General features: G+C 43.4%; 1 protein-coding gene across 1 annotated transcript in view; it reads left to right on the top strand.

Annotated features, from left to right (window-relative positions):
- FAM171A1 (family with sequence similarity 171 member A1) overlaps positions 1-12,200 on the top strand; it is a 377,776-nt gene extending 365,576 nt beyond the window's left edge. Inside the window, exon 8 of the mRNA XM_078663605.1 lies at positions 9,953-12,200. Coding sequence (XP_078519731.1) covers positions 9,953-11,564 — 1,612 coding nt within the window. The 3' untranslated portion in view covers positions 11,565-12,200. The remainder of the gene's footprint in view (positions 1-9,952) is intronic.
- Positions 12,201-12,808: the final 608 nt, after the last annotated feature.

Raw genomic sequence — 12,808 nt, 5'->3', positions numbered from 1 at the left:
GAAGCGATACCCGGTACGCGAACCGGGTAGCTCACCGGTAGCGTAACGGGAGTCCGCCATCTTGTGTTTCGGACGAATTTAGTCACAAGATGGAGGATAAACAATGTTGGGAATGGGTATAAGGGGGCACGGGAGATATATCCTGACCCCCTAGGTTTTCTGAGGGTGGCTGAGGAGGCCTATATATGTAAAAAAAACCACCTTTTTTTTTTCAAATTTTCACACGGTTAGCGCCCGGTCCGCGCACCGGGTAGCGTTCTGGAAAGCGTAACAAGGGGAAAACCAAGGGAAATAGTAAAATAATATTTTAGAGTGCTTTGAGGTAGGGTAGCTCTGAATAGAGCTGTTGTGTTGTGTGGGTGATGTAAGTACCAACATGTAGGTACCAATGAAGAGTCTAAAATTCAATGTACACCGTCTCCTCTGTAGATATTTTGTATGTTCTAATATGGGTTATTTAAATGTAAATGTGTGGAAAAGTACTTCATGCTTTAAAGCAATTGTATTTTTGAACTGATTGTTCTTTCCTCTTAGTCCTCCTCTTTGTTTTTTTTTCCCCCACACTCTTCTTCAGCATGATAGTTGATAAATTCGTTCCCTCAAAAAATGTATTTACATAAAAAAATATATCAAATACATATAAAATATATTTTTCCTTTAAAAGAAGAATACATTTTACAGCTTTTGATATTTGCTATTAAAAAACCATTGAAATTCACTGAAAAAAACATGGGTTATAGACCATATATAGTTAGGAATTAGCATTTACAAAACCTTATTTTACTCACACAAAACCATTGAAATTCGCATATATAGTTAGTTGCACTAACTATATATCGCGCACCCGCAATCCACTGCTGATCATGTCACATATTACATCATTCATGACATGGTCAGTGACATCACTGATGACATCACTGATGACATCTCAAATGACATCACTGATGACATCTCAAATGACAACATCCAGTGACTGTATGTTTCTGTAAAGTTAAAATATGTCTTACATATTGAAGAATGAGTGGATGTATAAGTGTCTGGATGAAGGATTTAGTAGGTGCATGACTGACTGTATGAGTGAGTGATTAAATGTGTCTCACTGAGTGCATGGGTTAGTGACTAAACTGTCTTAATTTGTGCATCATTATGTCTGTTGTTCTGTAAACTGCTGCATGTGTTGATCAGTAGCTATATGAGTAACTATATGGGTTATTGATTGGTTGCCCAAGTATTTTTATGGGAGACTGAGTGAGTGTGTGGGTGGCTGGGAGGTGTATGACTCTGTGCATAGATGTGTGAGCAGTTGATTCACTAGATGTATGGGTTCAAAAGTGCATGTGGAAACAGCTGTATGGGCGGTTGACTGTGTGCATGAGTGTATTGGTGAGTGAATGGATATCTCAGTGCTACATGTCAAAGTAAGTACATATGTAAAACACAGTACATGTGAGAGTTGACATATATACATAACTGTGCATAAGAGCCAGTGAATGTGTGAGTGGCTGTATGGATCATTGTGAACTTGTATCAGGGATTGTATAAGAGAGTAAATATGTGTTAGTATATGTTTGAATAAGTAAGGTGTGTATAACTGTATAGTTGAGGAAATGGAGGTGTGATTGATTCTTTGCATGACTGACTAGGTGTGTGAGTAACTCCGTGGATGAGTGACAGTCTGTGAGTGTCTGTTTACACTGAGTGTATCTAAGGTTATATTAGAGTCTGAAGAGGTTCATCGTATTATCACATGAATGATGTCAACAGTGATGTGATCAGCAATGTCAAATGAGATGTCATCAGTGATGTGATCAGTAATGTCAAATGAGATGTCATCAGTGATGTCATCAGTGATGTCATTTGAGATGTCATCAGTGATGTCATCAGTGATGTCATCAGTGATGTCATTTGAGATGTCATCAGTGATGTCATCAGTGATGTCATTTGAGATGTCATCAGTGATGTCATCAGTGATGTCACTGACCATGTCATGAATGATGTAATATGTGACATGATCAGCAGTGGATTGCGGGTGCGCGATATATAGTTAGTGCAACTAACTATATATGCGAATTTCAATGGTTTTGTGTGAGTAAAATAAGGTTTTGTAAATGCTAATTCCTAACTATATATGGTCTATAACCCATGTTTTTTTCAGTGAATATATATATATATGATACACATGAAGGCATGTTTGCTTTTGGGCTATTAAACAAATGACTGTCTTGTTTATTTTCCTTCGACTGAGTTGAGCACTGTGTACTAAAGAGAAGCCTTGTGCCTGGTTTCACTGAGCAGGGCAATGGTGTGATTTCGGACTAGAATGCAAAGAGTATGTTAGATAGAAATAAGTTCAACAGCAACAGTGCAGATAGCGCGAAGCGACTTAGCAGGACAGAATGGCTAGGACGCGTCAACCCTTGAGTGACTCAATCAAGGAAGAATGTGCAGCATGGTCATCGGCCGCAAACTTCTAGGGGTTAGATGGCCTCCTGCAGGTGTCTACTGATCTCTCTTCATATTATTTAGAAGTATGATGGTGAGGGCTCTAGTTGACTACTTTCTTGACATAATGTATAACAATTAATATATTACACAAGCTGGTAAACAAGATACCCTTCCTTTGAACGCAAACCTGTCCTCCGTTCAGTTGGTCAGTGAAAAGTCCGTCTGCATTTACTCTGAGCATTGGTTTACTACTAGTTGGCCTGGCATTCAGGCATAATTGAGTCTGGAACTGTTTTACAAGCAGTCTGGTACTTGTATGTTCCTCATCTATACAGTATTAAACTAAATAAGAGGCAAGATCAGAGAGCTTGTCATTCATCCTCCCCCAAACCCGCTATAATTAAGTTTACACCCTTTCCCCATCTTGTTTTTTGATTTTTTGCAGCTACCGAATATGATGTTGCACCTTGCCGTTCAGCCCAGTCTCTTCTAGGGCGTCGTCGATATAATATAGTAACACACGAAAGATGCCAAGGGACTTCTAATATTCATACTCTAGTCAGCACCTATTTGTGGTGTCCAGACTAAAACATACCAAAAGGTTATCAGAGAAGTTTCAAAGGAGAGAGAAGTGAGAGGACACAGACCAGAACAGAATACCCATCAGCCCACCCGTTGGCGGAGCTTCATCATCTGTTTTTTTTTTAAAGATGATATCTGCTAGACACCTCCTCAGAGTGTTTCTTGAGGATTGCTAGTATCGGATCATTCAGTAAGACCATCAACCAATAGGTGAGAGTTTGTAGGCTGAAAGGGCAAGTTGCAGTGCTCAAAAAGTGTGAAAAGTATGAACAAATATATAAAGTGTGATGATTTTAAAAATACCTGTTTTGATGTCTAAGAAAACTTTATTAGGTGCGACCATCAAAACGACATAGTAAAAACAGAGTGAAGATAGTATGTAAAGAATTACTATCCATCATAGAATATAGTGGGTCAACATGTTTCAGCCTCCACGGGCTTTCATCAGGACCTATGATGTACACTACTGCAACACTTACCACAGAACGTGATAATCAATGTAGATTATGTAGACCTACCAGTGTTTGTAACTGTGAAGTAGTCTCATATCTTAATGTCAAAACCTCTCCTAAGAAACGGGAAACAAAAAAAGAATATACACAAAACAGAGTAGGTATCAGAAATAAAGAAACGCATCTGATGTGTTATACTAGATGTCTCCACATGTGGTATATTCCACTCACCCATATATGAAGGGGGAACGACCTCACCTCGCCTGGCACTCGCTCAGGACAAAGAGGCCACGCTCTGGATCAGGGTAAAAACATGAAAAATTATATGTGACATGTATACGCTGGTACCAGAGTGTACTTAATACATTGGTAATGTGATTCAAGATTCAAACGAAAGGCAGAAATGCAGATCATTGGCTTCAGGATCCTATGTGAGTGACAGAGTCCTACATGCTCGTATTTTAATTACATGTCAAAAGAAGAAAAAACCTGTGCTTCTTCGAACCTTTCTCAAAGTCAATTCACTCTGAGAGAGTATCTCAGATGAGATGTGTATAACAGACAAATCTAGAATAGTGAAGACTTGCAAGTGGCACACCTCTTAGATGTAAAATATATAAATTAAATTACATGGACTGGAGAGTAGCCCAAAATGACAGCAGAACACACCATAGCGCAAACCTCACTCACCTTTCCGTCGTTACCTCGGTCTGGCATCTGAGCCGAGGGGAAGGTGGCGAGGCTGATTGGAGCTATGGGTTATGACTCCCATGGGCGGACCAGATAGAAAGTGTAGGAGAGTAGGGTCTGCTATCCTATGGTCACCCCAAATTTTTGCTTTTTGCTTCACTGGTTTTAGACAACTGAGGCTGTGGGCCTGCTAATCAGACCCCCAGCCTGCTGTTCTCTCTCTAAATTATTGATACATGTGATATAGGTACATACCACAATTGGAAATGGACTCCTTGTCAGCCCCTGTACCATGCACTATAGGTGCCCAGGGCATAGGTGCCACCAAGGCCTACCAGGCGCTGCAGCATATCTTTTGCCACCCCTGGCTGGTTCTTAAATTGACACAACTGGCTGATCACTCAGCTGGGGCAAGGTGGTGTAATCACCCCTTGCTTAGATATAGTATACCTATATCTAAACCTATATCTGGACACATATAAACCTGTGAGCCACTCCTATGGAAGGCCTCATCAATCCTGGGGGCAGAGTGCGTGGTTTAATGTGAGATGGAGCTCTAGCATGAGCTGAGCCTGTCTGCAGCCGTCGGGAACAAATCCCTAAGCTGTTTCAGGATAATGCCTTACCATATACTCTTAAAGTGCATGATAATCCTCGCGGTTATATAGCAACTTTGGTTTGGCTTTATCAAAACATGTCGTGTAAGGTGTCATACGATTTGGAATACTATCCCCTCGCCAGTTCTGGCGACGGGGATAGCATTCCACCCCTCTAGAGGGGTAAGACATGTTACTTTACCTAAATGCGGTTAATTTCTAAAAGGGCCTCAGATCCACAAAATGGATGCTTCTGCCACAGACACAAGTCTGACCCTCTGAAGCTGACCGAAACTCAGCCCAAGGGGCCTGGACAAAGGGTTTCCTGTCGCAGGGCGGTGTTACAACCCCCCAGACAGGAGATAGTGGATTGTAGCAGGGAGGTTTGAAAGAAACCAGACTCTGCCTGGGGAGCACAAGGCTGCCCCTTGCATAATCCGGCCAAACCGGTTCTGGGGCACTCCAGCCCTCGTGCCAGCGCGGCCTGGATCAAAGGAAGGGGGTGTATCCACCCACTTCCTGGGTCCCACCCATAGGAGGGGACCTAGCAGGTAATCCAGCCCCCCAGATTCGAATAAGAGTGGGAGCAGTGCCAATGCACTTCAGATTATCCTGATGAAACATAAGAAACGAAACTCTGGACCCTTTGACATCCTACTCAACGTAGAAGACTGAAGAATCTCCCTTGTGGTCAAGGAGTGACCACCCTGTGCAAACAGGCACCATCCAGCCCTCGACATCTGCTTTGTTGCAGTTCCCGCCGGAACTCGAGCGACAGAGATCGACGAGATCAAGCTTGCCTGCCTTCTAACAGCCCGATCCACAGTCCCTGCAGAGCTGAGACCCGTGGAGGCGACCGTAAGCCTGGGGCACGCCATCTTGGAAAGACCATGAGACGCTGACCGTGCAGCCCACGAGTGACCCTCGAAGCTGTACAACGGGGTTTGAGAAGCCCCAACCCTGAGCCACTCTTGCACTGAAGTTCAGCCCTCCACACTCAACGAGTGCTGCGTGGGGCCCTTCTGCTTCTTTTGGCTCAACGCGTTGGTCCGGTCACTTGCCAGCTGGCTTGTGGCCCCTGTGCCGACGAAACTTGAAATTCGACTTGTGATTCTGGTTGCTCCAGATTTGCACCAGCTCCCCTGAAAAGGAGCCCCCACTCTGACCTTCCTGGTCCGAGTGAGAAGCAATCTTCCAGTTCCTCGTGGATTGCTTTTGCCAAGTGTTGTTTGCTCCAATCTTGAAGCCGACAGCGCCGACGGCGAGAGCCTGCGTGGGACAGATCGTGACCTGCTCCTGGACTTCGTAGATGCCCCAGAGCCCACGTGACAGCGGAGAGAAGCTCCTCGACAACCACCTGATTGCGCCCAACATTGCCTGGTTCCGTCCTGGTTCCACCCTGGTCACTGCTGAGTGACCCAGACTCTGTCCCCTCTGCTTTCAGGTACTTTTCGACTTGAGTCCACCCTTGGACTCCACCGGACACTTCTCCTTCACCTCGCCTGCAGCCCTTTCAGCTCCAAGCACCAAGAGCCTGCGTGACGAAACCCGACTCAACTTCGACCCTGTGCACCCGCTTCCTGTGGGTGAGGTAACATTGCAACGCCAGTGTTCCCACACTGGTACACACCTCTAGAGTCTGTGTCTTAAGTTTTGTTCCTCTAGGTTCAGCGGAAGTGTCCTTAAACTCTAACTTTGTAACTTTTACGCACCATTGGTTAACATTGATGCATGCGTGCACTTTCTGCACTGCACCGAATCCCGCGGGCTTTTCCCGACTTCAGCATTGCTTGTCCTGACTGCTCCCAGCGATTCCCTAGGCCCTAGGCCTAACCACTGATCGAATGGTCTCTCTTATACAATTTTTTTTAGTATATGGTTTGAGTGGCCCCTTGGCCTCATCCAAAATTGTGCAACTTTGTATGTTATACTGTGCTTTTGATTTAACGCTTCTGCCCCTTTATTCATAAAGAATACTGGGGATTGTTTTTAGTAATAAATACATTTATTTTTATAATATATACTTGTGTGGTGTCCTTTCATTTGATATTACAGGATTGTATGTGGTAAAACAGCTCGCTTAACACGACCTCTTAAGTTAAGCCTTTAGGCTGCTTAGTCCATTCTACCCCTAGGATAGCTTGTCTAATAAGGTTGACTTACAACCAGACACCATAAGGGTTGTTTGGACTGATACAAGGTGGTTCCAGAATTGGAAACATCATAGATCAGGCCAACTTCTTACAGAAAGCCATCTACGTTTTCGGCGATGCATTGATTGGCTCTTTATTGACACCGTGACACGAAAGCAGCAATGCCGTCGTGTCAAAAGGAGAAAGACCAGTTGCAAAACGACTTTTCTAAGAGGACAGTCGAAGTGGAGGGGACCCAATGAGGGCCGGTGTAAGAAAGCCCCGCTCGTTCACATGAACGTGCACCGATTGGTGGTTGGCGCGGACCGGAAACTTAGGGCCGGAAGTTGTACAATCTGACGGCCCTCCGTACTGTGTAGATTTGAACGGGACCTTGTGCGGACCAAAGTGGAAAACCCCACAGTTTATTATTGTCGTGCGCTGGTTGGTTTAAAACACAAACCAGAAATGCACAAACACCGGTGAGTGAGCAAACCGGAAAGTGAATCGGAGAATAAACAAGGAGCAGGACTAGCATGTCCAACGACGGAAAAAAGATGTCAAACTGGCGTCGTTTGAACATCTAAACATGACTTAGTATATTATTTTATACAAAACATATAATGGTTCCGTGTATCTTGTCGTCGATATAAGCCATTCAGTCTACTATGATCCACAATGCCGGAGGAGCGTCGATTTATTTCTCTTCTAAGAGTGCCAAATCTTGGGGCCGGTGCCAGGGGGATGACCTGCACTGAGGAGCAGTGGTATGCACTGCCTTCAGTGCGCATGTGGGTTCGGCCGGCCATCTCAGTGCGGCCCAAACCAAAATGCGCACTGAAGGGGTTTCCAACCCGAGCTGCATTGCCGGATTGGAGACAGCAGGCACAGTCTCCATGGGAGTGCAAATCGAGGTCGCTCAGGCCAATCCTGATGCTACTCTCATGCTGCTGAGAGCAGCCTCCTGATTGGCCTCATGGGATTCTTTGAGCCTTGCCAAACTAGTTTCCCCAACCGTATGTGGCCCTGAGGTAGCCGCACCACAGGGTGGGTTAGGGACATCCCTACACCCAGAGAGGGGTATTGCCATCTTGGCAGTGGGCAGAATTGTGCATCTTGCGATTGCCGGATGCCGTGCTCGACAGGAAGTGATCAGCCAGACCTCAAATCTCAACCAGCTTGGAAGGAGGACTGCACCTGTTGCATTTGGTGGGTAGCAAAGAGAGACACTGTGCCTACTGCCCAGTCAAGCCAAGGGAACTCCCAAAGGCCAGCTGACTGGCCTCCTGTTCACAGCACATGATAATAGCTGAAGAAGCCTTGTAGGGCACGTTGGTAGCCCAAAGTCTTCAAGCACTACCTCAACTTTGTGCAAACCCCAAAGATCAAGACCCGATGCACAGAGTTGCACCTGGGATTGCTTAGTCCAGGAGTGCTGTTGAAGAGTTACTGAGACCCTCAGAAGGCGCGTTATTGACTCGGGAAGGATTAACTTGTGACAGCGACAACAGGCGACCAATAGTCCAGTGGTGACAGGACTTTGGCTAGAACAGCAAGGACTTTGTGGGACATCGACTCTGCAGCCAGGAAACCCTCATCTTTGTGGGTTGAGGAATCCCTGCAGAAAGACCCCCGCTGACTGCATCGCGTCCACAGCATCCTTGACCCCTTGCATCAGGACTACTCCATAGGAATCCACTGCAACAGGGATAAAGTTCCTGGAACTCCTTATTCTGTGATGGTAACTGTTCTTGAGGACCTTGCTGGCTCTGCAGACTAGCTCCCTGCCAGAGTTTGTCACCCCAAGTACTTCTAACCGACCACATTTACACTTACCTAAGTTTACTTTGAAAAAGGTTGTGTCCAGTTTGCTGATTTTGCCATGGCTTGGTCACAACTGAGTGAAATTGCATTAATTAATTATTGCTTGTAAAATCTCTATATCTCCGGCACTCACAAGTGGATCTTTTTTGTTCTAGTGTCCGAATTCTTATAAAAATACAACCTATTTTTATCAAGTGGTGTCTGATTTCTTGAGTATCTTGTGGATTTCTTTAATTGTTTTGCTGCTGTTTAAATGTTTACCACTTGTTAGTCTGTGTAAGCCTTGCTGCTCAGTCCTACAGCTAGCCAGAGTTGAGCTGAGGGTTTTCCAGATAACACCTACTGCACCTAAAGGGGTAGGAAGGTGTATTACATTGTGAAGTCACAAAACGATAGCATATAATACACCCCATTTCCTCACAATATTCTCATCAGAGTGCCATGTCCAAAATAGGAGATAATGGGTTCTGTTGCAGATTTGGATGGGACATTTTTGAAGGACTAACACTGGTATTCGAGGCTTTTAGTTGGCCTTTATGTGGGGCTTTTTGACAATTTGATAAGGAAGGAACATGCGTCAGGTTTTATTAGGTGGAAGTTTGTGTAATAGAAACTTTGAAAACTTAGGTGGTGCAATGAACTTCAGCTAAAAGACGGACAGTCTTATTTTGTCAGCAACTTACAAAGTACATTTAGCTGATTAATCACTGTGAGAACTGCCAGCCACAGTGTGTATAAAGAAAGGGGTGAGTAAATGAAATGGTTTACAAAATGGGGAACCCCCATACACCCTCGTTTACCCACTTACAATGACAAACCAACTGATTTACTTATACCTCCAGTCTTTCTATATTAACGTATTACCCCCCCCCCCCCCCCCTTTTCAATTTTCATGGTACCACCTCGCTTAGAGAGTCAATCTTTGTGACCACTTCCTTGGGCCTAGAAAAATAGCGCGACAATAATTGAATTTGTTTTTAATACACACAACCACATGGTTACCTTTTTAGCATCAGGCATTCCCATCCTCCCCAACCTCAAAGTGTTGATTTATGACTAAGCAATCTCTTCATCAGTCAATTTCCTAAAATAAATGATCCAAAATGTTTGTTGTCATTATATATTCAATGTACTTAGCAAATTTGAGTACCCAATGTTTTCAATTTTCACATATATGTTTTGCGTGACGTCATGATACAAACTCTGATTGCTTTCCTTGTTTCTGTTATAGGAGGAGGTGTTTGAAGCCACGTCAGAATCATAGGAAACCTCAGCTTTCCACAACACTCGACAGTTCCAAAAAGGATCAGGCAACTTCCATGTCGCACCTTAATTTAATCAGTGCTGTTCATATGGAAATGGTGTCTTCGAGTTGTGAAGCAGATCTGCGCACCCCTATGCTTAAGCCTTCATACAATACTTCCCGCGACTTTAGCTCTAGAGAGGAGTTGCTTTCACATCAAGAGGACAAGAGTAGATTCTCCTTTGATAATGTCACCCCAGGCAGTACTTTAAGAAAAGACTACCATAAGTCCATAGAAATATTTCCTTTGCAGTGCCGAAAAGTGATAGACGCGTCTGATAGTTATGAGTCGCACATGAAACAGGACTACAGGAGAAGCTATAATTCTGTAATAAGCCATCATCATTTACTGGAAAAGCAAGATAAAGAAGTGCAGGCATCTGTGAACCATGTTGCAGGAAGCAAGCCAAGTGTTCAGGAACAAATTCACCTCACGCCTTCTGCTCCAGAAAAAGAGCAAATTTTAGACCGCAGACCTACTGAATGTATAATGTCCAGATCAGTTGATCATCTTGAAAGGCCGACATCCTTCCCCAGACCAGGTCAGTTAATCTGCTATAATTCAGTAGATCAAGTCAATGACAGTGTTTACAGGAATGTATTGCCAACACTGGTTATTCCAGCTCATTACATGAAGCTATCGGATCACCCCTATGTCAGCCAGCAGTTGCATGCTCCTGCCGATCAGCAGTATGAAATTGAAAGACTTCAAGCTGAACTTTCTAATTCTCAGGCCCAACTTCTTCCACATGCCCAGCAACAAATTCCACCACCTGGCTTAAGTTCACAAACCATCTCTCAGCAAGATTTACACGATACAGAAGGATTAGAGTGGAGTCCTCAGAATGCCTCAATGTCAGAATCAATGTCCATCCCCGCATCCCTTAATGATGCCGCTCTAGCTCAGATGAATGGCGATGTGCAGCTCCTAACTGAGAAAGCACTCATGGAGCTAACAGGTGGTAAACCAATGCCACATCCACGGGCTTGGTTTGTGTCTCTAGATGGGAGGTCAAATGCACACATTAGACATTCGTATATTGATCTTCAAAGAGCGGGTAAGAACGGTAGTAATGATGCAAGTTTAGATTCCGGAGTGGATATGAATGAACCAAAATCTGTACGAAAAGGAAGAGAGAAAGTATCCTTGTTTCATCATCACCAATCAAAACTTCAGTCCGCATTACAGGCCCACCAGCAAAAAGAGCAGAACATTTCAGACCCCACAACTTATACACAACTTGTGTATTTGGAGGATATGGACCAGAGTGGTAGTGAGTGTGGAACACCAGTCGTTAGTCCTGAGGAAAATAGCTTACGATCTTTTTTTGATGCAGCTGCAAGACGAAATGGTGGGCAGTTGCCTAGTCTGCAGGAAGAACCTACTAAAAGAACTGCAGACGCCTCACCCGAGCCATTAATGAGCGCCGAACATGAGACTTTAGGCTTGGACGAAAGTACAGATGAGCAGGGAGAGAACAAAAAAAGTCCATGGCAAAAGCGAGAAGAAAGACCCTTGCTGGCGTTCAATATGAAGTGAAATGTTGCAAATTCACTGAACAGCTAAGTATAGAATTGCCAAATATTTTTACTATGGAAGTGCTTTCATGTTTGTGGAGAGTGGCTGCATCTAAAGCGAGAAAATGCAAGAGACATTTAAAAGCATTATCTTGTGAGGCATTGCAGTGGGCTCTTGAAACATCAAGAGAATAAAACAAAACCTCAAAAATGATTTTTATGACGGTCTACTGTGAGATTGATGACAATGGCCAGGAGTGTTGAGCCAGTCATTTCTGAATGGCCTCCCCGAGATGCTGAAATTAGAGTTCATAGACGGGTGTTTGACCTTGTTCTCTCACTAACGGGAGGAATGAACTTAGGTTATAGTCCTGAAACCACTTGTATCATGTTTACTGTAAAGCTGCATTAAACATAACAATTAAAATTTTGAGCATCTGAAAGTTATACATTATCTCAATGGCTATGCATTGCTGCTTTTACACTAAGTACTTTTTGCTTAGACAATGCTTTTTTTATTTTTACAATTTGGTTGTAAACTTGTTTTTTTTGTGTTTTATTATAACCTGTTTTTTCCCAGCTAATTGTTTTAATGTATTTCTACAAGAAAGCTGTGAGCAGCTGTTCTTGGTATTAAAACCTTTGTATGAAAACCAAACTGAATGTTGTCTTAATTCTTCTGATATAGTTGCATTCAAGCAAAGTGCCTTTTTTGATATTTATAGCACAGGCTTTTCCCCTTATTTTTGTGCTTCTTTTTCAGTTCCTGTATATTTTGCCCATGCCACAAGACTCTTTTTGGGCTTATGCATTTCTAAATTTCAGTAGATTATGTACTGTATGCAGTAGAATATTTTGCATGCAACAGTTCCAAAATGAACGCTCTTAATTTCCACTCAAAAATCCCAAGCTTTTAGATTTCTTAGTTATTTATGTAAAAAGGCTTATTTGCTCCAGGACTACTCCTACTCTAGCATTTTGGACGGTGGTATTGGCAAGTACACTTTAATGTGTTAAATCAGAAAATAAATCTACTTTACTATCCAAGAAGGCAGGCTGTTGTTTTTACGCAGTCTTATATTTTCTTTGTGTGAATAAATTATTGTGCAACAATGTTGGCTCTGCAGGTAATACGAAAATTATTCTTGGAGCAAGGCCACACCCCTGATATACCTCATTGGTTGTTCAAAGCAGGAATAAAACCAACCACCAAAGAAGAAATCTATAGAATGAGACAAATTGCTCGGATTGTTAAGATAGGTCTAT

This window comes from Lissotriton helveticus, chromosome 10 (genome assembly GCF_964261635.1).
Source record: "Lissotriton helveticus chromosome 10, aLisHel1.1, whole genome shotgun sequence".
NCBI classification, from domain to species: Eukaryota; Metazoa; Chordata; class Amphibia; order Caudata; family Salamandridae; genus Lissotriton; species Lissotriton helveticus.
This window is presented reverse-complemented; position numbering and strand designations above follow the sequence as displayed.